The sequence below is a fragment of the Myotis yumanensis genome, unplaced genomic scaffold (genome assembly GCF_028538775.1).
Source record: "Myotis yumanensis isolate MYYU_CA2020_CCGP unplaced genomic scaffold, mMyoYum1.0.hap1 SCAF_6, whole genome shotgun sequence".
In the NCBI taxonomy this organism is placed as follows: Eukaryota; Metazoa; Chordata; class Mammalia; order Chiroptera; family Vespertilionidae; genus Myotis; species Myotis yumanensis.
Genome location: NW_027223757.1, coordinates 96,812,451 through 96,839,558, shown reverse-complemented (window position 1 = coordinate 96,839,558; position 27,108 = coordinate 96,812,451). Strand labels below are relative to the sequence as shown.

At 53.6% G+C, this 27,108-nt stretch overlaps 3 protein-coding genes and 2 non-coding genes across 7 annotated transcripts in view; 4 read left to right on the top strand and 1 right to left on the bottom strand.

The window, feature by feature from the left end:
• NCR3 (natural cytotoxicity triggering receptor 3) overlaps positions 1-13,496 on the bottom strand; it is a 26,220-nt gene extending 12,724 nt beyond the window's left edge. Inside the window, exon 1 of the mRNA XM_070418953.1 lies at positions 12,915-13,496. The gene's annotated coding sequence lies outside the window, so the exon portion shown is untranslated. The remainder of the gene's footprint in view (positions 1-12,914) is intronic.
• AIF1 (allograft inflammatory factor 1) lies at positions 3,981-5,954 on the top strand. The gene is made up of 6 exons (XM_070419468.1): positions 3,981-4,078; positions 4,486-4,547; positions 4,639-4,705; positions 5,053-5,094; positions 5,282-5,444; positions 5,769-5,954. Exons 1-6 carry the CDS (start codon positions 4,054-4,056, stop codon positions 5,851-5,853), a joined length of 444 nt encoding a protein of 147 aa, XP_070275569.1. The 5' UTR covers positions 3,981-4,053; the 3' UTR covers positions 5,854-5,954.
• LOC139013382 (small nucleolar RNA SNORA33) lies at positions 8,200-8,326 on the top strand. Its single transcript, XR_011472031.1, has one exon. It is a non-coding gene; the product is annotated as a small nucleolar RNA SNORA33 (small nucleolar RNA).
• Positions 12,452-27,108, top strand: PRRC2A (proline rich coiled-coil 2A). Of its 3 annotated transcripts, XM_070418943.1 has the most exons (32): positions 12,452-12,605; positions 12,745-12,881; positions 14,233-14,407; positions 14,907-15,084; positions 15,441-15,540; positions 15,635-15,707; positions 16,039-16,182; positions 16,321-16,472; positions 16,659-16,738; positions 16,882-17,024; positions 17,581-17,671; positions 17,791-18,010; positions 18,418-18,892; positions 19,255-19,445; positions 19,629-19,917; positions 20,252-20,462; positions 20,636-22,492; positions 22,828-23,105; positions 23,287-23,417; positions 23,634-23,760; positions 23,858-23,943; positions 24,138-24,371; positions 24,520-24,660; positions 24,777-24,848; positions 24,935-25,108; positions 25,282-25,361; positions 25,542-25,749; positions 25,841-25,936; positions 26,073-26,279; positions 26,392-26,486; positions 26,564-26,654; positions 26,782-27,108. In XM_070418943.1, the coding sequence occupies exons 3-32, from the start codon at positions 14,296-14,298 to the stop codon at positions 26,920-26,922; spliced, it is 6,477 nt and encodes a 2,158-aa protein (XP_070275044.1). In that variant the 5' UTR covers positions 12,452-12,605; positions 12,745-12,881; positions 14,233-14,295; the 3' UTR covers positions 26,923-27,108. The 3 variants fall into 3 exon arrangements, with proteins under 3 accessions (XP_070275044.1, XP_070275043.1, XP_070275045.1); XM_070418942.1 differs by lacking the exon at positions 12,745-12,881; XM_070418944.1 differs by lacking the exons at positions 12,745-12,881; positions 24,777-24,848.
• On the top strand, positions 14,592-14,722 carry LOC139013371 (small nucleolar RNA SNORA38). Its single transcript, XR_011472020.1, has one exon. It is a non-coding gene; the product is annotated as a small nucleolar RNA SNORA38 (small nucleolar RNA).

The window sequence follows — 27,108 nt, the reverse complement described above, 5'->3', positions numbered from 1 at the left end:
ACATATGTTCATAGCAGCACAATTCACCATAGCTAAGATCTGGAAACAGCCTAAGTGCCCATCAGTAGATGAGTGGATTAGAAAACAGTGGTACATCTACACATTGGAATACTACGCTGCTATAAAAAAGAAGGAACTCTTACCATTTGCATCAGCATGAATGGACCTGGAGAGCATTATGCTAAGCGAAATAAGCCAGTCGGAGAAAGATAAATATCACATGATTTCACTCATTTGTGGAATATAATGAACAACATAAACTGATAAACAAAAATAGAGCCAGAGGGGGGGGAAATATTCTAGAATATAATAGAAGTAATCCTGTTATTTGCTGATTTTTAATATTTCCTACAACTTTTGTGATACCATACTATGTTAGCACAGTTTTGGTAATATTATTATATTTAAAATCCTTTTATTCTTGAAATATTAAAGTTTATTGCATGTAATATTTTTACATGTAAGATCGTTTTTCTTGAAATTAAAAAAAAAAACCTGAATAAAATAAAAACTAAAACTACAGCCCAGCCTGGCCTGCATGGCTCAGTGGTTGAGCATCGACCTAGGAACCAGGAGGTCACAGTTCCATTCGCGGTCAGGGCACAGGCCCAGGCTGCTGCTGGACCCCAGTGTGGGGCGTGCAGGAAGCAGCTGATCAATGATTCTCTCTTGTCACTGATGTTTCTATATCTCTCTCCTTCTCCCTTCTTCTCTGAAATCAATAAAAATATTTTTTTAAAAATAAAATTGCAGGGGAGAGGGGACAGAGCTGGGGGGACTGCAGCCCAGGGAGGGGCTGGGGCGGACAGAGGGGGAAAGGGGCCCAATGGTGACAGGAGAATGGACTTGGAGTGTGAGCACACAATGTTGTCCTGTAAAGGTGTATACCTGAAACATGTTATTAACCAGTTACCCCAGGAAATTTAATATAAAAGCACACACACTGCAGTCCACCACAGCACTTCCTGTCTCCCTCCTTTACTTTTTCTCCATGGGCACCTACTGCCTTCAATATATTTGTTTATTTTTTTTAAATATATTTTATTGATTTTTTACAGAGAGGAAGGGAGAGGGATAGAGAATTAGAAACATCGATGAGAGAGAAACATTGATCAGCTGCCTCCTGCACACCTCCCACCGGGGATGTGCCCGCAACCAACGTACATGCCCCTGACTGGAATCGAACCCAGGACCCCTCAGTCCACAGGCCGATGCTCCATCCACTGAGCCAAACCGGCTAGGGCTATTTGTTTATTTTTATTGTCTCTCTTACTCAATTAGACTGTCCCTGAAGACTTTACATTTGTTTGGTTCAGTGGGCTAAGAAGCATGCCTGGCATATAGTAAGTATTCAGTAAATATTGTGAATGAATGTATGAATGACGAAATGAATTCTCCCCCCCAGGCAATGAGACCATTGGAAGTGCAGGGTTGCAGCTTTCTTCCAAGGAGAGAGGCAGCTGCAATGAAGGGAAGTCAGGAAGTCAGAGTCCCTCCAGATCTCCCGCCTGCGGGGTCAGGAGCGGATGAGAAGCGAGAACTCCCAGCAGCAGAAGGGGACAGGTGAGGGGAGGAGGGGGAAAGGTGTCTTCGGTGCTGGGGCCCCGGACATGGAGTCTGGGTAGGGAGTCTGGACAAAAGGGTCTCAGTGAGGGGGACAGACTGTCCCCCCCCCCCCCATCCCCTAGCAGTGACCAGCAAAACAGGGCAGCAAGGGAGATGAAGGGTTTGCTGAGAGAGGGCATTTATCAGGGCTACTCATCCTCTGTTGAACCCATGGCAGCGACCAGCACAGACACACACACACACACACACACACACACACACACACACAGACACACACCCCTAATGTCTGCCTCTCACCCTGGCTCGTGTCCACAAATGCTGTCTCTCTCAACACCACTTTCAGTTCCTCCAAAGAATCTACTCAAATTCCTGAGTTCTGTAGATTTTACTAAAACATGCAAAGGGGATAAGATGAGGTTACATCGTACATTCTAAAGCAAACACGTTAAAATGCCTTTGTTAGACATTTCTGTATTTCCAAGGGCCTCTCGAGCTGCTGAGCTGGGAATGAAGTTTTGCTGCCTTTCCAGACCCTGCACCCATGTGGCCACCCTCCCGGCCCTCCCACAGCGCAGACAGATCCAGCCGGCACCCCCCTCCCCCCCCCCCGCTCCCGTGGCTCCCTATGTGAGACCCTGAAACCCACCTGAGGCCGGCCTCAGTCACCTGAACCTCCGACCGGGTTTAAAGACCACCTGTCCCTGACAAAGATGTCCCAGGGGTCTTCCTGCTTCCCCCACACCCCGCGGGCTTTCAAGATACTCCTTTCACGCACACGCAGGGCTCTCCTTACGAGGAATTTGAAAGAATGTCGTGTTCTCATTTCCAATCTACACTCAGCTCCCCTTCCTCCTGGAGAGCCAGTGGAAGGAATTCTAAGGACAAAATAGGCAGGTTTAGGGAATAAAGAGGGTCCATGGGGGAGGAATACGTATGTGAAGGACGAGGTAACTCTGGCCTGAACAGCTTGGAGATGCCAAATTCTTATCTTACTTGTACAAAGGACAGAAAAAGGCCACAGGATAAGGGGAGGAGGAAGACATACATTCACAGAGGATAAAGAAAAGTCACAGGATAATGGAAAGAAGGAAACATTGTCACAGAGAATAGAGGAATGTTGCAAGATAAGGGGAGAGAAAGAAGGGTCACCACCACTGGGCTTTGGCCTTTGAAACTGATACTATGCAACAAAATAACCAAGAGGAAAGCATGGGGGTCCTAAACTAATGAACGGTCCAATTAGAAGGGGTCAGGTTCAAATGAAGAACTGCACCATGCATAAACCGGAGGGAAAGGGGCAGGAGGCGAGATTGTTTTTATTTTTCCCATTAGACAGAGAGCAGGCTTTTCCCATTTGGGGGCCCCTCCTCAGGGGGTCTCTTTTGGGGACACCTCTGCCCAGATGGAGTTTATATATTAGTGGTTCTCAACCATCCTAATGCCGCGGCCCTTTAATACAGTTCCTCACGTTGTGATGACCCTCAACCATAAAATTATTTTCGTTGCTACTTCATAACTGTAATTTTGCTACTGTTATGAATCAATGTAAATATCTGATATGCAGGATGTATTTTCATTGTTACAAATTAAACATAATTAAAGCATAGTGATTAATCACAAACACAATATGTAATTATATATGTGTTTTCCGATGGTCTTAGGCGACCCCTGTGAAAGGGTCGTTCGACCCCCAAAGGGGTCGTGACCAACAGGTTGAGAACTGCTGTTATATATGCTTCCAATAAGCTTCTACATTTTTTAAAATATATTTCTTTATTGATTTCAAAGAGGAAGGGAGAAGGAGAGAGATAGAAACATCAATGATGAGAGAGAATCATTGATTGGCTGCCTCCTGCACACCCCACACTGGGATGGAGCCCGCAACCCAGGCATGTGCCCTTGGCCGGAATCGAACCTGGGACCCTTCAGTCCGAAGGCTGATGCTCTATCCACTGAGCCAAGCCGGCTAGAGCAACTTCTACATTTTTTTTTTCATTTTTTTTTTTTTATATTTTATTGATTTTTTACAGAGAGGAAGGGAGAGAGATAGAGAGTTAGAAATATCGATGAGAGAGAAACATCGATCAGCCGCCTCCTGCACACCTCCCACTGGGGATGTGCCCACAACCCAGGTACATGCCCTTGACCGGAATTGAACCTGGGACCCTTCAGTCCGCAGGCCGACGCTCTATCCACTGAGCCAAACCGGTTTCGGCATCTTCTACATTTTTATTGAAGAAATCTGTTAGGCCACGAATTTATTCTTCATCTTCATCAGACAGGAACCCATGAGAAGAAATCTGTACCCCGAACCCCATGTTTCACTAGTGTCAGCACAAGCTGATGAGGAAGTAAGGCCTGGAACTGGAGGAGGAGGAAATGAGGGAAAGGGGAAGTTTGGGGGGGCAGCCTCCCAGGAGGCCGTGGGAGAGGAGAGCCACCAGAGACACAGCCAGCTTGTCTGTCTCCACCAGCATCTGCTGAGCCATGAACCAAGCCCGGGATTTACAGGGTAGGCAGGTGGGATAGGCAGAAGCCTCAAAAGTGAGCAGGAGCGCCCTGCTGGCCTGGCTCAGTGGCTGAGCGTCGACCTATGAACCAGGAGGTCACGGGTTCGATTCCAGTCAGGGCACATGCCTGGGTTGCGGGCTTGATCCTCATTGAGGGGGGGAGGGGGAAGGGGAGGGGGGAAGGGGGAGGGGGAGGGGGAGGAGGCAGCCAATCAATGATTCTCTCTCATCATTGATGTTTCTATCTCTCCCTCTCCTTAACCCTCTGAAATCAATTTTTTTTAAAAATATTTTTTCACGTGAGCAAGAGTGACAGACGTGGGCCCAGGGGCCAGCAGGGCAGTTACATAACTGCGATGCCTGGGGCTGGTGGGCCGTGGCGGGTACGTTAACTTTTGTGCCCCCTCAGGAGGAAAGGCCTTTGGGCTGCTGAAGGCCCAGCAGGAAGAGAGACTGGATGAAATCAATAAGGTAAAAGGGGGAACTAAGGGGGAAGGGCTGGGGCTGGGGCTGGGGGAGGGGCCGGACAGAGGGCCTACCCCGGCTCTGGCTTTTCCCACAGCAATTCCTGGATGACCCCAAATACAACAGTGATGAGGATCTGCTCTCCAAATTGGAAGCTTTCAAGAGTGAGGGGAAAACTGTAGGGGTGTGTGGGAGGCGAGGGGGCAGGAGTTCCCCAGAAACAGCGCGGGGAGAGCAGACACAGTACTGTGTGGTTGGAAGAAGGAAGACTGCCTCCGTTGCCCCTTCCCTGGTCGCATCCCTTCCCTGGTCAGCCCCTCGCAGCAGCCCCTCTCAGTTCAGGATGCCTTAACAGGGCACTTCAACCCAACCCCTGCTTCCTCTGCCTGCCCCTCCTTCTCCCACGCCTCCCCTACCTAGCACTCGTAGCAACCCGCTTCTCAGTGCTCTGCCCTGCCCCTGTCCCTGCCCTTCCAGCCAGAGCTTACCTCTGCTTTCTCCCCTCACCCAGAGAAATACATGGAGTTTGACCTGAATGGAAACGGAGATATCGGTGAGAAAAGGGGGTTGGGGGTGTGCAGACCCAGGGAGAGGTCTCTCCTACTGTGCTCCATCAGATGGGGATAAGATGGTTTGGGAAAGAGTCCAGCCACCAGGATTAGAGGAAGGGACTGGGAATGTGGCGGCACAGGAGAGAGAGAGAGAAATCCCCTCTTCTCACCCCCATCCTTTATCTCCAGATATCATGTCCCTGAAGCGAATGTTGGAGAAACTTGGGGTACCCAAGACTCACCTGGAGCTAAAGAAATTGATCAGGGAGGTTTCCAAGAGCTCTGGGGAGACTTTCGACTACTCCGACTTCCTCAGGATGATGTTGGGCAAGAGATCTGCCATCCTCAAAATGTGAGGGACTGCCAGAGCCGGGGTGGCCCTCGGTCCAGTTCCAGCCGCCCCTGTCCTGACGGGTTTCCTCCCCACCCTGCTCCAGTCCCTAGGCTCCCCTTACACACACTCAGCACCCACTCCTTCTGCCCTTTGAGGAACCCTTCCAAGGCCTTATCCCCATCCATGGTTCTGGTCCCACAGCCCCCAGCACTCCCACCCCCGTCCTCCTTCCTCCTCCCACCTCGAAACCCTCATCTTCTTCTGGACTTTCATAGCCGCCTCAGATTTATTCTCTTGAGAGGATTGTTCCCTGACCCCTATGTCTCTTCCCATCTCAACCAGGATCCTGATGTACGAAGAGAAAGCAAGAGAGCAGGAGAAGCCAACATGTCCTCCAGCCAAGAAAGCTATCTCTGAGTTGCCCTGATTTGTGGTGGGATTAAAGGGGCTTCTAATGACTCCAACACAAAAAAAGAAGACAAAATTGTGAGCCAGAGTCGAACTAAAATAAATTCTCCTCCTTCTCTAGATGAAGTCATGTGGTCTCTGTTTGGGGATTTTCCCGGGGTTGGAAAGAAGTGAAGTATGGGCAGCAAGGATTTGCTGAAATGAGCAGTGTAACTACTACAGCAGATAGTTTTTTGTTTTGTTTTGTTTGAATCCTCACCAAAGGATATGTTTATTGATTTTTAATTATTTTTTAGAGATAGACAGAAACATCGATGTGAGAAAGAAACAGCAATCAGTTGCCTCTCCTATGCACCCGACTGGGATTGAACCTGAAACTTTTTAGTGCATGGGATGACACTCAACCGGCCAGGGCTACAGCAAATGGTTGTGTATGCAAGGGAGATTCCAGATGTATAAGATAGCCTTGACCTCAAGGAAGTTAGGGGGTATGAAAAGACAGGTACAGACAAGAAAGGAAGGAAGGAAGGAAGGAAGGAAGGAAGGAAGGAAGGAAGGAAGGAAGGAAGGAAGGAAGGGAGAGAGGGAGGGAGGGAGGGACCCAGGCCTATCGTGAAGAGCAAGGATTATCTTGAACCAACATTCTCCATCACTATAAGCTTTATGACCTTAACAAATCACTCAGCCTCTCTGAGTCTTTCACCTGAAAAGAAAGATAAACATGTTCCACCCTGCAGTGCCTGACATATCATTAGCCTTCAATAATCTTTAAAATTGAGTGGTTGGCCCTAGCCAGTTTGGCTCAGTGGATAGAGCATCGGCCTGTGGACCAAAAGGTCCCAGGTTTGTTTCTGGTCAAGGGCACGTACCTTGGTTGCAGGTTTCTCCCTGGTCGGGGTACGTGCAGGATGCAACCAATTGATGTTTCTCTCTGTCTTTCCCTCTCTCTTCCACGCTCCCTAAAAATCAAAGGAAAAATGTCCTCAGGTGAGGATTAACAACCACAACAAACTGAATGGATGGATGGACAGATGGATGGATGAAAGAACTGGTGTAATTGAATGAAGTAAAGGATCCACAGCACTATAAGCCCTGACAATTTAAGTCTTAAACGAGTCTTTGAGGTTCTTTTGGGGACAAGCTATAAAACTGAAGCTATCTAATGAAGGGGGAGGGGGCTTGGCTTCGGAGGACGCTGAGGGCAGATGCTAGGGATTCAGGGTCCCTGGACGGCAGAAAGGGTTAGACAGCCAACCCCCTGGGAAGGTAGAAGCCAAAGAGCTCAGTGAGACTATCCCTGAACCTTTCCTCCAGGGGGTCCAGGTGAGCTGACCAGCAACCCCCAGTCACTAGCCACTATTTCAGCTTTCCTGACTCCCTGCAAAGAGGGAACCCAATTGCCTAGCTTGCTTCCTGTACTGAGGACACACTGGGCCCCTGAGGCCACCCATGCTGGCCCTCGAAATGGGAAGCCAGGCTGGCATCCTGAAGAATGAATGCTGCAGCGACTTCCTAGCACTTCAGATGAGGATGAGATCATGAGCCTCTATTAAGCACCTACCTGTGAGTGTGAAAACAAGAAAAAAAGGCCTCCCTTTCTCTTTGCTGTGGCCTTCCACGACTTATGAGAAGCTCCTCTGATTCAAACAGCCCCTCTGTTCAAACTGCAAGACAAGATAAGCTACTCTCAGGGCTACGTTCTTGCATACATACCCCTCCTCGCTGCTGTTTTTTACAAATCAGGGATAATTAGTAGGAAGTTCCCTTCTCCCCTCTTCTTCAAACAAAGCCTCTTTTGAACTCTTCATAACTTTTACTTTTTTTTCTTTATTGATTAAGGTATTACATATGTGTCCTTATCCCCCCATTGCCCCTCCACCTCCACCCCCCACCCCCACTCATGCCCTCACCCCCCTGGTGTCTGTGTCCATTGGTTATGCTTACATGCATGCAGACAAGTCCTTTGGTTGATCTCTCCCATAACTTTTACTCTTTGCATGTTTTACATACAGGTTTGGGTGAAGATGCTGATAAAGACACCTCCCTAGGACATCTGCCCAGACTAAAAAACAAACAGACTTTCCAAAGACAACCCCCCATGTATGCTCAACTCCAGCCCCCAAGCCCCCCTCCCTTCCTCGTCACCTAGCAACAGCAGCCAAAGCTTTAAAGGGGAGCAGCCTTTTGTTCTTGGCCCTTGTATTGGTTAGCGTGCACCAGGCCCTTTCCCTTTGGGGAGACTAAAAATAATAAAACTTTCTCTCTGCATCTATCTCTTCCTTTAGTTGTGAATGCTTTCACAGCCCGAGTCACAGCCAAAAACCCTAACACCACTATATACTAGATACCATGCTAATGCTTTCTGAAGCCAGCCAATGAGTCTGCTTAGGTGAACGTTCTGCAGAAACTTATACAAAGCTGGCATAGTAAAGCCATATTACAAGACTTAAAGACATTGAAGTCAACAAGATCCCTGAGAATGACTTATAAGAAAAAATTTTTAAACATATTTTTATTGATTTCAGATAGGAAGGGAGAGGGAGAGAGAGATAGAAACATCAATGATGAGATAGAATCATTGATCAGCTGCCTCCTGAACACCTCACACTGGGGGTCGAGCCTGCAAGCAGGCATGTGCCCTGACCTGGAATAGAACCATGACCTCCTGGTTCATAGGTCGATTCTCAACCACTGAGCCACGCCAGCTGGGCCCATATGACCTTTTTCTAGGACTATGGCAAAGGGTCTCAGGCACACGATGTCACCGAGGAGTACTTCCAAACGAGAAATGACCAAATGAAGTTGGCTTTTGTTTCTAAAAAAAAAAAAAAAAAAATGCTTTCTGTGTATTAATTCACTCAATCTTCACAACAACACTGGTGACACCAAAAACAAAGAAAAGAGCCCAGCCGGCATGGCTCAGTGGTTCAGTGTCGACCTATGAACCAGGAGGTCACGGTTTGATTCTCGGTCAGGGCACGTGCCCGGGCTGTGGGCTCAATCCTCTATCCCCAGTAAGGGACATGCAGGAGGCAGCCGATCAATGAGTCTCTCTTATCATTGATGTTTCTATCTCTCTCTCCCACTCCTTTCTTCTCTGAAATCAATAAAAATGTTGGTGTTTGTGTGTTTTTTTTAAAGAAAAAATATCTGGGAATCTTAAATTGTTCATTCAGGATAAGTAAATTGGTTTATATTCACACAATAGATTATTATTATACAACAATAGGAATGAACAAACTATAATTACATGCAACAACATGGGTGAAATTCATTAATATGTTGAGCAGAAGAAGACAGACACAAAGAGCCCTCACTGGTCCTGGCCAGTGTTCTCAGTTGTTAGAGCGTCGCTGGCACACTGAAGGGTCTCACATTCAATTCCCCATCAAGGGCATGTATCTGGGTTGAAAGTTTGATCCTGGCCCTGGTCGGGGCGTGTGCGGGAGGCCACCAATCAATGTGTCTCTCTCACATTGATGTTTCTCTCTCCCTCTCCTTCCCTACCACTCTCTCTAAAAATCAATGGAAAAAATAATCCTCCAGTGAAGATTAACAACAACAAAAAAGAGCCCTTACTGTACAATTCCATTTTTATAAAGAACAAAGACAGGTAAAACTAATATATGTTGTTAGAAGTCAGGATAGTAGTTAGCCTTAGGGAAGGCTCAGAAGAGACCGACTGGGCAGAGGGGAAAGGAGCAGAAGGGCCCAAGGGGAGCCATGCCTGTGTAAGCGAAGAGAGTAATAAAAATCAGCCCTGGCCGGTTTGGCTCAGTGGGTAGAGTGACAGCCTGTGGACTGAAGGGTCCCGGGTTTGATTCGGTCAAGGGCACATGCCTAGGTTGTGGGCTTGATCCCCAGTAGGGGTCATGCAGGAGGTAGCCAATCAATGATTCTCATCATTGATATTTTTCTCTCTCCCGCTCCCTTCCTCTCTGAAATCAATAAAAATATATATTTTTTAAAAAGAGAGAGTAATAAAATCAGAGACATAAAAGAGGCCAACTCATCTAGGGTCTCATAACTCACTGTAAAAACTTTAGCCCTTATTCTGAGAAAAACAGAGACAGCTTTGAGCAAAGGTGTCCTTTGAGGCCTCCTTCAAAAAAAGGCTGCAGTGTAGAAAATACAATAACTGTAGGAGCAGGTGTAGACTCAGACCAGTTAGGAGGCTGTTGCTGTAATGCAGGTGAGAGATGAGGATGGTTCAGATCAAAGTAAAAGAAGTGGAGCCCTGACCAGTTTGGCTCAGTGGCTAGAGCAGCCGTGGGCAAACTACGGCCCACGGGCCGGATCTGGCCGTTTGAAATGAGTAAAACTAAAAAAAAAAAAAGACCGTACCCTTTTATGTAATGATGTTTACACTGAATTTATATTAGTTCACACAAACACTCCATCCATGCTTTTGTTCCGGCCCTCCGGTCCAGTTTAAGAACCCATTGTGGCCCTCGAGTCAAAAAGTTTGCCCACCCCTGGGCTAGAGCGTCTGCCTGTGGACTGAAGAGTCCCAGGTTTGATTCCAGTCAAGGGCATGTACGTTGGTTGTGGGCACATCCCCAGTAGGGGGTGTGCAGGAGGCAGCTGATGGATGTTTCTCTCTCATCGATGTTTCTAACTCTCTATCCCTCTCCCTTCCTCTCTGTAAAAAATCAATAAAAATATTTAAAAAAAAAAATAAGTGGAAGTGAAGAGGTTGGATTCTAGATATTTTCTCAGGATAAGATTTCCTGTCTGATTGAAAGTGGGGAGTGAGATAAAATTGCCATCAGTTGAGATGGTGAAGGCTGTGCATAGAGCAGGTTTTGAGGGGCTAAAGATCAAATGTTCAGTTTTGAACACACTGAATTTGAAATGAACTATTAATACCCAAGAGAGGAGATGTCAAGTACATAGTTGTGTATACAAGTCGGTGAAGATATACATTTGGGAGTCATCAGCACATAAATGCTATTTCAAACCATGAGACTGTTGTCTTTGACACCCAGTTTGGGTAAAGGTTAGGAGTGAATGCTTGACTGGAGTGGGTTTAAGAAAGAATGAGAGGAGCCAGCTGGCCTGGCTCAGTGGCCAGGAGGTCAGGGCATGCGCCTCAGTTGCAGGCTCCACCCCCAGTGTAGGGCTGTGCAGGAGGCAGCCAATCAATGATTCTCTCTCATCATTGATGTTTCTATCTCTCTCTCTCCCTCTCACTTCCTCTCTGGGGAAAAAAAATAAAAGAAGAAGAATGAGAGGAGAGATATTGGAGAGTATGAATGGCTCTTCCAAGAAATTTTACTGTTGTAGCTGACAAGGGAGAGGGGAGAGGAGAATCACTAAGAAAGTTTGAGGACATAAGTCATCTCAGCTATCTTAATGAGCCTCAAGATAGTATTTTTATCCGATTCTTGCTAATTTTTCTGCTCTCATTTTCCATAATGGTAGTCCCTTAATTTAGCCACACCAGCTTAGGCACAGGTCCCCAAACCATGTCTCCACTCATCAGTTCACTGGGCCTGAGATGTGCACCCTGGCCAGTCTTATTTCTCAAACCTGGCTAAATCTTATTTCTTTGTATCTCTTAGTAAGAGTCACGTTTTTCTAGAAGCATTTCAGAACCCTCCCCCCCCCCTCCCGCCCCAGGCAAGGTCTGATTTTATTCCCCTGCTTCTAAAATATTCTGTACATATCTCTGGCGCCTTCAAAACATAGTTTTAGAATGATCTGGTGAAGGGGTAGTAGGTCTGATTGGTACACAGTAATAAATAAGACAGTAAAAGGATACAAAGGAGGGAAAAGCATTGCATTTTGTAGAATGAAATCCATTGTGAAGAGAAAGCAAATTACCAACAATATCAGATATACAAACATCTTGAAAATTAAAGGTTATAAAACTAAATGTCCGTCTTGTCACTGATTGCCAATATTTTGATGAATAGGTCATTCCTAGCCTATCTTTGTTCAAATGATTTGCATATATTATGCAAATAAACAGAACTACCTAAAGATTGCCCGTGAGGCGCCAGGCAGCTGATACACTCCCCAGGACCCTTCGATTGGCCTGTCTACCCATCTCATTTGCATTACATGATTTAATAAATGAAAGGGCCCGCCCCTCTGACTCTTTCACGTCTCGCGAAAGAATGCGTGAGTTGAAACTCTTCCCGGGTTACGTATGCTCCGCCCTCAGCAGCTGATCCCCTCCGCCCGTCCTCCCGCTCCTCTCCTCTGCTGGAAGCACGAGGGGCTTGCATCTTTTCCTTCCACGGTCGGCGTCCCTACGTCTCTCCGCTCCCATCTTTCCACGAACACACGACGCACGGACCGCCTCTTCCTCCCCCCGTGCAAATTCTGAGCCCCAACCGCCGGGGCCACATCCCCGCCCCACGTCTCAACGGCCGACGCAGTCCGCCTCTTCAGCCAATCGGTGTCCAAGCGCCTGTAAGTCCCTCCTTTTTATGCAAATAACTTCGCCTGTTCCTCACGCCCCGCCTTTTTTTTTTTTTAATAAGAGCAGCCCTGGAAGTAATGAGGGATAGAGTAGAACGCGCTCCGCCCCTTATGCAAATTAAGAGGCGTGTCTAGGCGCGGAAGGAGGCGGGAGTGGGGGGGCGCTCCCGGGGGCGGCGGTTGCCCGGATGGGCCGTTAGTCGGAGCCCTGCCGCGGAGGGAGCGAGGGAGACGGGAGGAGCCGTACCCGGCGCCATCCGCCGCCATCCGCCCCCGCCCCACCGCCATCCCACCCCGGGGAGCCCCTGGGCTCCGGTCCCGGATCCCCGCGCACCCGGCCAGGTGAGTCTGGGCGAGCTCAGTGCTGACGCCCTTTTCCAGCGCGGGAGCGGTGGGGGCAGTGGCAGCGGCGGCGGTGGCGGGCCTGGGGGAGGGGGGAGGACAAGCTGCCATTAGCCGCCGCCATTTTGTCCTCCTACAGCCGGGACCTGCCTTGCCCCTCCCCCTCCGATACCACCTCCTTGGGACCGGCACTTCCAGCCCCTCGCTCAGGGCTATAGCCTGCCCCTACCACCCGCCTTCTTGACTTAATGGGGCGACCCCCCCCCTCCTGGACCGGTAACTCCCCACCCTCCGCCGTGCGGCTCTCACCCCTCTCGGTCCCCTTCGCCGCCGCTCCGAGGTGGGCCACGCCCGGCGTCCTGTTGGAGAGTCTCCTTCCCGTGCCATCGCCCAGCGCTGGGGCCGCCGCCGTGACGCCCCTCTTGGCGTCGAGTCGCTCCCGCTCTGCAGCCGGCTCCGCTCCCGTTCCCGTCTCCCCTCCGTTTCCATTCCCGGCCCCATCTGCTCCCCAACACCCCTTCGCCCTGCTCTCGACACGGCCCCCGAAACCTGGCCCTGCACCTTTCCCTGCCGCTGCTGCTTACGTGTTAGTTCCCGCCTGCTTTCATGTGCATGCTTCCATTTCGGTCTTAGTCTCGCCACGATTCTTCTATCCCCTTTTCCTCCATGGCTTCATTCTCAGAGATGGGCCTCCTCAGACACCTACACAGCAGTCCCCATCCTCTCCCCTAACCTGCCCTGACTCCCGTCCAGCTCCCGTGCGCACCGCCCGCCCCACCTCCGTCTCTGCCCTTTCCGCCGTCCCCGGTAAACGGGCTGCTCCCTCCGCACGCCCGGCCTGCGGGGCTCGGCCTGCTGGGAGCGGGGCGCCAGGGAGAGACATGGCTGCTGGCGGCCTGTCGCACTGAGGGAGGAGTGCAGTTAGCTCTGGCCGCGGCCTCGTGGTCACAGGGTGTTGGTGAAGTGGCTCCGTAACGCTGGGTTTTTCTCACGGCCTCTCCTCGCCGGTCAGCCAGGACGCCCGCGGGCACCTGCGGACGGACGGGCCTTCTCGCGGCTGGGCCTGTGCCTTTGTGGTGTGTGGAGCCCCGTCCCTCGGGAATTCTCTGGCGCTGGCCTCCGTCCGGCAGAGCCAGCGCCTGGAGTCCTCAGACTCCTGGCAGACCTTGCTGCTCGCCTCCCCAGGTGGGGGTGAGGTGCTGGGAAGCAGTTGGGGTGCTGACTAAGTCGGGCTCTAAAGCTCTGTCCTTGCATGATGGAGCCGGACGCCTCTGGATTTCTCTGGGGCTTGGACATGCCCTGTTTTATTTCAGGTCTTAGAAATTCTTTTGGTGAAGAGATTATTGCTCGTGGGGGTTGTGAAGAGGCTGCTACCCTTTATAGACTGGCACAGGAGGGAGAGTTTATCCTAGGAGGCTACTAGACTTTTACTTGGATTTTCTTGGCAGGAGGTGAGAGGGAACATGGTGTTTGGGCTCTGTGGTTGCCTTGAAGGGACTGGAGAGTTTGAATAGGCTGAAGGAAGAGGCACCAGAGGGCCACGGACCTGGGCTCCTAGTGAGAAGGAAAGAGCTACTGAAGTCTGTAAAGGGAGCAAAAAATGAAACACTTGGTGTTTGGCCCACAGGCTCCGGCACGTTTTGGGGGAGGTGCCTGTAGGACCCATCGTACTCAATGAGCTTCCAGCGCAATGTCCGATCGCTCGGGGCCGACTGCCAAGGGGAAGGATGGAAAGAAGTATTCCTCGCTCAACCTGTTTGATACGTACAAGGGCAAGTCCTTAGAGATCCAGAAACCCGCTGGTGAGGGTCCTGCAAAAATGCTTCTAATTATTGGAGGCTGGGCATGAATGGGCACGCACTTTAGAGCACTTGGAAGGGAAATGGTTACAATACAATTTGTCAAAAAACTAGAGGAACACTAGAGACTCCCCAACTTCATCTTGGATTCCATAGAGGACATTGGGCTTGGAGTAAACACCAATCACCCTCCTACAAAGGCGTGTCTGTGGTTCCCTGTCTTTGGACACGTAAGAACTGGAGGCAAAGCAATGTGGACTTGGAGAAGTCTGGAGCCAGCTTGCTCCCTGCAGGCTCAAGATCAACTGTCCCACATAGAGCCTTGGATGGAATGCCTCTCGGCCTGCCCATAGGATTTCAGAGATTGCTGAGGGCACAGGAAGGGGTGGTTTCTAAGAGAAGTTTGGTAGTAAGGCATGGAGGATATCTTAGTGGTACACAGAGTAGGACACCGTCAGGTCTCCCATGTGAAGCATTCTTCACCCTCTCTCCTTTTCTCCAGTTGCCCCTCGCCATGGCCTGCAGAGTCTTGGGAAAGTTGCCATTGCCCGGCGTATGCCACCCCCAGCCAACCTTCCAAGCCTGAAAGCTGAGAATAAAGGCAATGACCCCAATGTCTCACTAGTGCCGAAAGACGGAACAGGATGGGCAAGCAAACAGGAGCAGTCCGACCCCAAGAGGTAGAGAGAGGCTTGGGAGACCTAGAGTGATAAGTATTTTTACGTTGAACTTCGGGATGAACTGGGCTTGGTCTAGCCCAGCCACATAGCCAGAGTCAAAGAGGGAAGCCCCTCTCCTGCCTCTTTCCCGGGACTCCTGTTCGATGCCTAAGGAATGGGACTTTAGCTTTCTGTCCGAGGGAAACAACAAGCAGAAACGGTGACAGCCTGTGTGGGTGCCATGGTTCTAGTATTTTGTCCTAATATGTGCAACTAATAGCAGAGGGACCTGCATCCCATTCCTTTCCTCCTCCAGCGGGAGGAGTAAGGAAGGCACCTCAGGCTCTGGGTAACCTTCCCTCCTTCCATCCCCTCAGTTCCGATGCGTCAACCGCTCAGCCGCCGGAATCGCAGCCACTGCCGGCTTCACAGACGCCTGCCTCGAACCAGCCGAAACGACCCCCAGCAGCCCCCGAGGTATCTGAAGCACCGCATGTTATTGAAGGGGTAGGAGCAAGAATGGCTTGTAGCTCCCCACCTACGTCACCGTTTCTTTTCTCTGCTTCTCCAGAACACTCCTTCGGTTCCAAGCGGGGTAAAGTCCTGGGCACAAACCAGCGTCACCCATGGAGCACATGGAGATGGTGAGTGCGGGCAGTTGGGGAGCTGGCTCTGGGCACTGGTAGGCAGGAGCCCTGCCCGCACCTTCAGTGCAGTGTCCTCGCTCCTGTTTGGCTCCATGTGGGGCCCGCCCTCAGTTCCATGGCGCACATGAGCAAGTTGTGTCAGCCTTGTATGAGGGTGAGGAGGGCACCCAAGAACTGACCGTGTTTCTTAGGGAATAGGCACCTAATGCAGAGGGTGGGCTGGAAGGCAGGAAGCTGGTGACCTGGTACCTATCGGAACCTTCCCCTTTAGTGGGGCATCTTCAGTAAATGTACTTCTGTATCCTGTTCTGCTGTCCAACCTCAACAGGTGGAAGGGCATCAAGCCTACTGTCACGATTCTCTCGAGAGGAATTTCCGACCCTGCAGGCGGCTGGCGACCAGGACAAGGCTGCCAAGGAAAGGGAGTCTGCCGAACAGTCGTCTGGGCCCGGACCAAGCCTCCGCCCCCAGAGTGAGTGGCTGCCATTTGGGAGGGGGCTGTGGGTACATGAGGGCTTACCTTTGGGCTGGGATAGCCTTATTCTATCTCGGAGCTAGTGCGTCTCGTCATTTTCAGCCCTGTTTGCTCTCTGCCTTTTCCAAAATCCAGATTCTACAACTTGGAGGGACGGAGGTGGGCGTGGCCCTGATGAGCTGGAGGGCCTGGACTCCAAACTTCATCACGGCCATGATCCCCGGGGGGGACTGCAGCCTTCCGGCCCACCCCAGTTCCCTCCCTACCGAGGAGTGATGCCGCCCTTCGTGAGTTGGGATGTCTTGTTTGGAGTGGTTGCACAGGAAGATAGAAGTTGGGATTTACTCTCTGGAGGGTACAGCTGGAAAGCAGGGGCCTATGATATAGAGTGGGAATGGGGAGAAGGTAGGTTTAGGGAGCTGGTAGGCTCTTTGACCATCCCTCTGAGCAGTTGCTTTTGGGCCCTTTTGCAGATGTATCCCCCGTATCTCCCATTCCCTCCACCCTATGGACCCCAGGGGCCTTACCGATACCCCACCCCTGACGGGCCCAGGTGAGTAATGGCAGATCAGGTCTGGGTTTGTGATTGGGGACGGGGGAGCCTGTTGGTGGAGTGATGATTTTCTAGCCAGGAGGCTGTCTTGTATACACTGGGCTATCTTTTACCTTCTCTTCCATTTGCTTTTTCATACACAGCCGTTTTCCCCGTGTGGTAGGCCCCCGGGGCTCAGGGCCGCCAATGCGCCTTATGGAGCCTATGGGTCGGCCCTCCATTCTTAAAGAGGATAATCTCAAAGAGTTTGACCAACTGGACCAGGAGAACGATGATGGTTGGGCAGGCAAGTTAATTGTGTGTGTGTGTGTGTGTGAATCCTCACCCGAGGATATTTTCTTTTCCATTGCTTTTCAGAGAGAGGAAGGGAGAGAGAGAAGGAGGGGTGGAAAGAGAGACATCTATGTGAGAGAGACATTGACTGGTTGCCTCCCCACTCACCCAACTCGGGGGTGGGGAGTAAACCTGCAACTGGGGTATGTGCCTTTGGGAATCGAAACCAGGATCCTTCAGTGTGCGGGTCAACACTCTGACCATTGAGCACACTGGCCAGGGTCAGGTAAATGAATATTAAGGATCAAGAATTTTGGTCTTAAAAGGCAAAATCTGATAAGGAAAAAATACACTGATGGGTAGGGGAGATAATGTGCAGGAAAGCCAAGTCCTGGAGATGAACTGCAAGGATTGAGAAGGACAAGACTCCAGTGGGTCCAGACTTCAGAGAGAGGGGTGGCATTGGTGGTGCAAGTCATCGTATAGCTCCAGACCACTGCCTCTGTCCCAGAAGCTCCCTGAGATGCGAAAGCAGACTAGTGGTTACTGCTCTTCACATTTCCCCCCAGGGGCTCACGAGGAGGTTGACTACACTGAAAAGCTCAAGTTCAGTGATGAGGAGGACGGACGAGACTCCGATGAGGAGGGAGCTGAGGGCCAGTGAGTTAAAGCCCTCTGGGGAAGGGAGGGGTGGGGTGGGGCTCCGTTTCTCAGGCTAGTACACCCTCAAAGGAGCTGGGTCGCAGCTGATTTTAAATCCACTGTTGGTCTGCTCACAGCAAAGAGTCCCAGGCAACTGCTGGGGAGGAACGGCCCCCGGAAGCAGATGGCAGAAAGGGCAACTCCGCTGGCAGTGAGCCGCCCCCTCCCAAGACGGCCTGGGCAGAGACCACTCGGCCTCCAGAGACAGAGTCGGGGCCTCCTGCCCCGAAGCCTCCCCCACCCCCCCCACCGCACCGGGGCCCCACTGGGAACTGGGGCCCTCCTGGCGATTACCCAGTGAGTGTCTGCAATGAGCGTTTGAGAGGGTCAGTTGTGGCTAATAGTGTCAGCTGCATGATTGAAGGAGCAGTAATTGAGGAAGCTGGAGGGCGGGTCAAAATGGGCTGCAGGAAGTGGAGAGCTTGGGAGAATCTCTGACAAGATTCGGAGCTTCCTTGTGTTGGAATCTGGGTGAATTGGGGGGCTAGAGAGTAAGAATCAGGAGGCCTGGGTGTGTGTATGGACCTCTGAAAGGAGAAAAGAAACAAAAAGATTAGGATGGTGAGTTTGTCCCTACTCAGAGGACATCAACCAAGGCCTGGTCCTGGCACCTACAGCTATAGACAGTGGGTCAGTCTGCAGAAGAGACCATAAGAAACATAATGACTGACACCTCTGGCCCTGCTGGGTCTGTCCATTGACAGGATCGTGGGGGCCCGCCCTGCAAGCCCCCAGCACCTGAGGATGAGGATGAGGCATGGCGGCAGCGGCGAAAGCAGTCTTCATCTGAGATCTCCCTGGCCGTGGAGCGAGCCCGGCGGCGGCGAGAAGAGGAGGAGCGCCGCATGCAGGAGGAACGTCGGGCAGCCTGTGCGGAGAAGCTCAAGCGACTTGATGAGAAGTTTGGGGCACCTGACAAGCGGCTCAAAGCAGAGCCTGCTGCCCCACCTGCCGCCCCTCCTGCCCCAGCGCCACCACCTGCTGTCCCCAAAGAACTCCCCACACCTTCAGCTCCTTCACCAGCACCAGCCCCAACACCAGAAAAAGCACTGGAAGAGCCGGCACAGGCTCCTCCTGCCCAGGCCACCCCCACTCCAGGTGTGGCTCCATCTCCTGTCCTGGTGAGTGGTGGTGGCAGTACCAGTAGCACCAGCAGTGGCAGCTTCGAAGCCAGCCCAGGTATGGAGATGGGGATAGGTGCTACCAGGTGGCAGATCTCTCCTCTGCTTGGGTCAAAGCTGTGTGTAGGGAGGAAGTGAAATAGAAGACAGTTGTTTGGGCTTATTGGATTGTCTGGGTTAGGGGGAGGTTTTGCTACCTGAATTCCTTAACAGTAGAAAGACTCTACCGCCTTAGTTTGTTGGTTTCACGGGATAGTAATCCCACCAGACCATTGGCTCTGGGGAGGTCATGTTATACATGGGAAGGACTTGCCTTGAGAGAGGGAGGGAACTAGAGGTGAGAGCTGAGGTTGTGGGTGTGTTCGTGGAATGTCTGTGATGGGCTAGACCACTCTGATCAGTGTTTTTTCACCAATGCAGTGGAACCCCAACTGCCCTCAAAAGAGGGTCCTGAACCACCAGAAGAGGTTCCTTCTCCTTCCACACCTCCAGCCCCAAAGGTGGAACCCAAGGGTGATGGGGTTGGTCCCACCCGGCAGCCCCCCAGTCAGGGCTTGGGCTACCCCAAATATCAGAAGTCGTTACCTCCTCGTTTCCAGCGACAGCAGCAGGTGAGATCAAGTTACTTCTTCTCTTAAGGGCTGATTTTCTGTCTAGCTCCAATGTGTACACTACCTTTTAGTTCCCTCTGGGTCCCTCTACCAGTTCTGGTCCAGGTATATGTCACATTTGTTTTTATACCACTTCATTTTCTGTCTGGGCGAGAGCCTTGATGCCTCTCTTGTCCTCTCCAGGAGCAGCTCTTAAAGCAGCAACAACAGCAGTGGCAGCAGCATCAACAGGGCTCCACCCCCCCTGCCCCAGTACCCCCATCACCACCACAGCCTGTGGCCATAGGGGCTGTGCCAGCTCCACAGGCTCCACCTCCCAAGGCCCTGTACCCAGGTGCTCTGGGTCGGCCCCCACCCATGCCTCCAATGAACTTTGATCCCCGCTGGATGATGATTCCTCCTTATGTGGACCCCCGGCTCCTCCAGGGCCGACCCCCTCTGGACTTCTACCCTCCTGGTGTGCATCCCTCTGGTAAGAGGCCTTCAGTCCTGGGATGTGGGTACCGCATCTTGCTGTGGGGTAAAGGCCCCCAGTGAAGAGGGCAGACATGGTCTTAGCACTGCTGAGGGAGCCCTTTGGGACAAGGATGGGCTTGGGGAAGTAAGAAACAGTGGTGTTTCCTTGGCCAGGATTTACTGTGACTGATTGATGGATTTACAGGGAAGCTGAGTGGGTGCCCTGCTTCAGGAGAGCAGGCCAGGCCCAGTCTTCCTGGGAGTGGGCAGTCGAGGAGCTGATGTGGACGGGGGAGATGCCTTTTGGGCTGGAGAGCCTGTCACATGAGAAAGGGTTTTCGTTTCCTCAGGCCTCGTTCCCCGGGAGCGCTCAGACAGTGGAGGCTCAAGCTCAGAGCCATTTGAGCGCCATGCAGGCCCCCTCTTACGGGATCGGGGCACCCCACCAGTGGATGCAAAGTTGGCCTGGGTAGGAGATGTCTTCACCACCACACCTGCTGACCCTCGCCCGCTTACCTCACCGCTGCGACAGGCTGCCGATGAGGACGACAAGGGGATGAGGTGAGTGAGCAGTGAGTGTAATGGGTGAGTTCCTGGTGGAAGGACTAGGCTAGGAGGAAAGGTGCTGGGGATAAACATGGCAGGAGTGTCTGGGTTCAGATGAAGTGTTCTGTTTCCCCACCCAGTTCCAGTTGTCTTCATCCTGAGATGTTCTTTTCTGTCTCCCTCTTCAGGAGTGAAACCCCTCCAGTGCCTCCCCCGCCACCCTATCTGGCCAGTTATCCCGGGTTTCCTGAGAATGGAGCCCCTGGGCCCCCCCTCCCTCGATTCCCTCCGGAGGAGCCAACTGCCCCAGGGCCCCGCCCACTCCCCTGGCCCCCAGGCAATGACGAGGCAGCCAAGATACAAGCTTCACCACCCAAGAAGGAGACCCCCAAGGAGGAAACTCCACAGCTAACAGGGCCAGAAGCCAACCGAAAGCCGCCCCGAGGAGTTGGAGGCCAAGGCCCCCCACCAACTCGCAGAGAGAGCCGCACTGAGACCCGCTGGGGCCCGCGCCCAGGCAGCAGTAGGCGTGGAGGCCCTCCAGAGGAGCCAGGGGCCCCTCCCCGCCGCGCTGGGCCGATAAAGAAACCCCCACCACCTACAAAAGTCCAGGAGCTGCCTCCCAAGCCCCCCGAACAGGGGGATGAAACCCTCAAGGTCCCAAAGCCAGACCCACTCAAGATAGCAAAGGGGAAGATGGGGGGCCCCAAGGAGACTCCACCTCCTAGTGGGAACCTTTCCCCAGCGCCGAGGCTCCGAAGGGACTATTCCTATGAAAGAGTGGGTCCTACCTCCTGCCGTGGGCGGGGCCGAGGCGAGTATTTTGCCAGAGGGAGAGGTTTCCGGGGGACATACGGGGGTCGAGGACGGGGTGGCCGGAGCCGAGAGTTCCGCAGTTACCGAGAGTTTCGTGGGGATGACGGGCGTGCAGGTGGGGCAGGGGGACCCAGTCACCCACCTGCTCCCCGAGGCCGCACTGCCAGTGAGACACGAAGTGAGGGCTCCGAGTATGAAGAGATCCCCAAGCGGCGCCGGCAGCGGGGCTCAGAAACAGGCAGCGAGACGCACGAGAGTGATCTGGCCCCGTCGGACAAGGAGGCCCCCCCACCCAAGGAAGGTGTACTCACCCAGGTCCCTCTTGCTCCCCCACCGTCAGGAGCTCCTTCACCAGCCCCAGCCCGTTTTTCTACTGCCCGAGGCGGGCGCGTCTTCACTCCCAGAGGGGTGCCATCACGCCGAGGCCGAGGGGGCGGGCGGCCCCCTCCACCCATTTGCCCAAGCTGGACCCCTCCAGCCAAGTCTCTGGCCCCCAAGAAGCCTCCAGCTGGTCCTTTGCCAAGTAAGGAGCCTTTGAAAGAGAAGCTCATTCCAGGGCCTCTGTCCCCCATGGCCCGAGGAGGCAGCGGTGCAGGCAGCAACCTGAGCATGGCTGTGGAAGATGGGGAGCGGCCCCGAAGGAGGCGGCATGGGAGGGCTCAGCAGCAGGACAAGCCACCTCGCTTTCGGAGGCTGAAACAGGAGCGGGAGAGTGCCGCCAGAGGGGCCGAGGGCAGGCGCTCCTCCCCGGCCCTTCCATCCTCCACACCCGGACCGGAGGAGGCCCTCTCAACAGTGGCGGTTCCCCCGCCACCTCGCCGGGCAGCTGCCAAGTCTCCTGATCTGTCAAACCAGAACTCGGACCAGGCCAATGAGGAGTGGGAGACTGCATCTGAGAGCAGCGACTTTGCCAGTGAGCGCCGAGGGGACAAGGAGGCTCCTCCACCAGCACTGCTGACCCCCAAAATGGTGGGAACTCCTGGGGGCGGGGGCAGCGGAGCCGGACCAGGCATTACCACCATGTCGCGTGGAGACCTGAGCCAGAGAGCCAAGGATCTGAGCAAGCGGAGCTTCTCAAGTCAGCGGCCAGGCATGGAGAGGCAGAACCGGCGCCCAGGCCCCAGCAGCAAGGCAGGCAGCGGCGGAGGAGGAGCTGGAGGGGGTCCTGGAGGCAGGACCGGCCCAGGGCGAGGGGACAAGAGGAGTTGGCCCTCTCCCAAGAACCGAAGGTGGGTAGGGACAGGCTAAATGTGTTCTTAAGCTTAAGAAATGGAGGGAGGGGAGGAGACCTGAGGGAAGTAAGGGTGGATGTGGTGGAGTTTGGAGACTTGGGGCTGTCAGAAAGGCACCAGGATGTCCTCTGCCTGAAGGAGCTGGGGCGCAGTGGGTAGGGTCAGGAACACCCCCCCAGCCCCATTCTCGTCCACCCTGTACATCTGTACACAGAATTCCTTAGAAATGCCTGAAAACGCCTGCATTTGCACAGGGAAGAGAGGCTGGAAGAGGGTACTGGAGGGAAAGGGTAACTGTTTGGAGAATGCTGGAGCTGGTCTGTTTTCTTCAGCCGCCCTCCGGAGGAGCGCCCTGCAGGGCTTCCTCTGCCTCCCCCACCCCCGAGCAGTTCTGCTGTCTTCCGCCTGGACCGGGTGATCCACAGCAACCCTGCTGGCATCCAACAGGCCCTGGCCCAGCTCAGCAGCCGCCAGGGGAGTGCAGCTGCACCAGGGGGGCACCCAAGGCCCAAGCCTGGGCCTCCCCTAACTCCTCAAGGCCCCTCCCCTCGGCCCCCAACCCTCTATGACCCTCAGAGGGACAACGACAATGGCATTGGCATCGGTTCGGGTAAGCTGGAGGTGCTACGGGTGGGACTGTCTACTTCCCCAGAGGCAGGCGTCGAAGGGGGAAGGGTCTGGCTTGGGGACCTGATGCTGGTGTGTGCACTGAGGCGTGGGAGGATTGGGATGGAGGAAAGTAGGGGCAGTGACAGTGAGGCTGGTGCTGACAGATCTCCCCTTTTCCCCAGACCTCCACTTCGAGGAGCCGGGGCCGATGGTGAGGGGGCTGGGCGGGACTCCCCAGGATGCTGCCGGGGTTAATCCTTTCCCCCCCAAACGGCGGGAGCGGCCTCCCAGAAAACCGGAGCTGCTGCAGGAGGTAAGGGATGGGGCTTGAGATTGTGCTTCACTGTTCGCTCCAAGGGCTCTCTGGCGTTTTCTTCATTCTTTCCTGTTCTCGCCCCCAAATTCTCAGCTTCGGTCACTGCATGCCTCCTGTCCCTGTCCCTCTCACCAACACCTCACTGTCCCAGTCCTTTGCATTCCCCAGTTCCCAGCTCATTCTTGTTTTGCCTCTGGCCTTTCTCACCTTTAGGAATCTTTGCCACCTCATAGCTCTGGATTCTTGGGCCCCAAACCCGAGGGCCCAGGCCCTCACAGAGAGTCTAGAGATGCAGGGACAGAGGCCCTGAGCCCTCACATCTGGAATCGTTTACATACTGGTGAGTAAACGGTAACACTGAGCGGCAGGAAGGGCCGTGAGAGCCAGACGGGCCACAGCAGTGTCCTCACCGCCTCTCCTGTTGGTGCTCTTCCCAGCCACTAGTCGGAAGAGTTACCAGCCTGGCCCCATGGAGCCCTGGATGGAGCCCCTGAGTCCTTTTGAAGACGTGGCTGCCACGGAGGTGAGTGGGGCCAGGAGGGAGTGTCTGAGTGGGTTTCTCCAGCGCTGGCCGTGCGTCCCCGCCTGCTCTGGGTTGGGTCTGGGGTTGTTCCCTCACATCGTTTCTCCTTTCCTCAGTGTGTGTGTGTGTGGCACCAGTCAGGGATGGGGATGCTTCCTGCCCTACTTAACTAACTCCTTCTCCACTCCTCTCAGATGAGTCAGTCTGACAGTGGGGTGGACCTGAGTGGGGATTCTCAGGTATCGTCAGGTCCCTGCAGCCAGCGAAGTTCCCCTGATGGAGGACTCAAGGGGGCAGCAGAGGGGCCCCCCAAGCGGCCTGGAGGCCCCTCACCCCTGAATGCTGTTCCTGGTGAGGGTCCACCTGGCTCTGAACCCTCTGAACCTCCTAGGAGACGGCCACTTGCCCCCCCTGATGGGGACAGAAAGGTAAAAGGCCAAAAATGGGTAAGAGGAGTGTTTCTGGGACTCCGGCTGTAGCTACCTTTGTCTCCCCCTTCTGTGTGTCCTGGGGATTCCCGTATTTGGGCTTCTGTTTCCTTCCCCCAACCCCACTTTACTGTGTTCCCCAACCCAGGAGCTGCCCCGGGAGCAGCCTCTGCCCCCTGGTCCCATTGGCACAGAACGACTGCAGCGTGCAGACCGAGGCCCGGAGCCTGGCTCCCTGCGGCCATCCCGTCGACCCGGTCCCCCGGGCCAGTTTGGCGCCAGTGACAAGGTCTGCATGGGCCAGATCTGGGGCTCTTGGGCTGGGTGGAGAGAAGGGAAGGACTGGCGTTGGGGCATGGAGGACACCTGAATCGTGGGACAACCTTCCCTGCCTCATGATCACAGGACTCAGACTTGTGCCTAGTGGTGGGAGACAGTTTAAAAGCAGAGAAAGAGCTAACGGCATCAGTCACTGAGGTACGCGGGGAGAGTGGGTGGAAAGGTCTTACATTTCTGGAGAAGACGGCCCAGAGAGCCCTCTCGACAAGTCTGCTCCTCCCCAGGCCGTTCCTGTATCCCGAGACTGGGAGCTGCTCCCTAGTGCTTCTGCCTCCACTGAGCCACAACCACAACCCAGGAGCCTGGGTCCTGGGCACTGTGGCCCAGAGCCCAGCTCCGCAGGCCAGCGCTTGTACCCTGAGATCTTCTATGGCAGCCCTGGGCCTCCCAGCTCACAGGTAGGCCTGCCTGCCTGTCCTGCGACCCGTTACAGTAAAGCCTTTCCAGTGTGCACAGTTGTAAACTTGTTTTGCTGTTTCGTTTTTCTCCTTGCTTTTACTGTAGGTGGTGGGGTGGGTGAGCTTTTCTTGACCAGAGAAAATGGAGCTAGTCCAGCTTTGCTCTTCTGTAGGTCTCAGGGGGAGCCATAGACTCTCAGTTACATCCCAACAGTGGAGGCTTCCGCTCTGGGACAGCAGTGCACCCTTACAGGTAAGACTAGATGCCTGTGGGTGTCAGAAGGAAATGGAGCCATATTTCAGGGGAGAGGGAAGTGGGGAGACATTTCTAGGTACCAAAGGCTAGTGGACTTCAGGAGGTGTTCAGACTAAAGGAGTAAATGTTTCTGGCTCCCTGACACCTTTCTTCCCTGTCGTCCCAATGTCTTTGCAGGTCACAGCCCCTGTACCTCCCCCCGGGCCCAGCACCCCCCTCGGCACTGCTCTCAGGGGTGGCTGTCAAGGGCCAGTTTCTGGATTTCTCAGCACTGCAAGCAGCGGAGCTGGGGAAGTTGCCGGCTGGAGTTCTCTACCCTCCACCTTCCTTCCTCTACTCTCCAGCCTTCTGCCCCAGCCCTCTTCCTGACCCACCCTTGCTTCAGGTAAGAGGTGGGCAGGTGCTGGGCTTAGGGAGCTAGGGGTGGAGGAAAGTGCTTTGGGGGAGTTGACATACTTCTTCCCATTGCCCAACAGGTGCGCCAGGATCTACCATCCCCCTCAGATTTCTACTCTACTCCTCTGCAGCCTGGTGGCCAGAGTGGCTTCCTCCCCTCGGGGGCTGCCCAGCAGGTACTTTTTTATCTGTCCTCTTCCCCTTCGGTCTCTTTCTGTCTAGCCTCTGGCTTTTTTAAATGGTTTTGACTCTAGCTCAGGTTTTCTGACATTTCTTTCTGCCCCCAACACAGACCCATATTTCTTGTTACAGATGCTTCTACCCATGATGGACTCCCAGCTGCCTGTGGTGAACTTTGGTTCCCTGCCACCAGTGCCGCCTCCTGCCCCACCCCCCCTTTCTCTGTTACCTGTGGGCCCTGCTCTGCAGCCCCCCAGTTTGGCTGTGCGGCCCCCACCTGCTCCTCGGGTGCTGCCTTCACCTGCCAGGCCCTTCCCCCCTAGCTTGGGGCGAGCAGAGGTAAGGTACAGGAACTGTAGTGCTAGGCAACTCCAAGAGTTAGGGGTAGGGGTTCATTATCTGAAGATGAATGGGTTGAGAAACAGGAGGCTCATGAGTTTTTTTCCTTCAGCTTCACCCAGTAGAACTGAAGCCGTTCCAAGATTATCGAAAACTGAGCAGCAACCTTGGGGGACCTGGGTCATCATGCACTCTCCCAGCTGGAAGGCAAGAGAAGGGACTGGGAATACAGACTGCCCAGCCCCAAGGCCTTCGGCTCTCTCTAAACACTGTTCCTCCTTTAGGTCTTTCTCTGGCCTCAGTTCCCGTCTCAAAGCCACACCCTCCACCTATAGCGGTGTCTTCCGCACCCAGCACATTGACCTTCACCAGCAGGTGAGGGAGAAGCCCCCATATCCCCGAGTCTGAATTCTCGTGTTACCACCCAAAGCTGCCCTTCCATTCCTGACCTCCCAGTACGAATGGAGCCCTACTTCCTCTTCCACATGTGCCTGCCCCCCAGGCCTCCCCGCCTGACGCCCTACGCTGGATGCCGAAGCCTTGGGAGCGGACAGGGCCACCTTCCCGAGAAGGGTCTTCCCGACGGGCAGAAGAGCCTGGGTCCCGAGGGGACAAGGAGCCTAGGTTGCCTCCACCCCGCTGAGGGAGTTCCCCTTGCCCCTACCCCCCCCAGGCCTTGTATATAGATTATAAATATATAAGGGGAAAGGGGTGGGTGGGAGGGGTTGTGGGGCTGGGGCCTCGCTTCCCCTCCTCCCTGCTCTCCTGGTCCCCTATCCCTGGGGCCATTTGTTAAAAAAATAATAATAATAAAAGAATTTAAAAAATA

Excerpts from the sequence above, each read along its gene's own strand:
- AIF1 (XM_070419468.1), top strand. The coding sequence starts at position 4,054 with ATGAACCAAGCCCGGGATTTACAGG. Across the intron at positions 4,548-4,638 it reads GACTGGATGAAATCAATAAG|CAATTCCTGGATGACCCCAA; the intron begins GTAAAAGGGGGA and ends CTTTTCCCACAG. Across the intron at positions 5,445-5,768 it reads AGATCTGCCATCCTCAAAAT|GATCCTGATGTACGAAGAGA; the intron begins GTGAGGGACTGC and ends CATCTCAACCAG.
- PRRC2A (XM_070418942.1), top strand. The coding sequence starts at position 14,296 with ATGTCCGATCGCTCGGGGCCGACTGCCAAGGGGAAGGATGGAAAGAAG. Across the intron at positions 15,085-15,440 it reads GAGCAGTCCGACCCCAAGAG|TTCCGATGCGTCAACCGCTC; the intron begins GTAGAGAGAGGC and ends CCATCCCCTCAG. Across the intron at positions 18,893-19,254 it reads CAGCTTCGAAGCCAGCCCAG|TGGAACCCCAACTGCCCTCA; the intron begins GTATGGAGATGG and ends TCACCAATGCAG.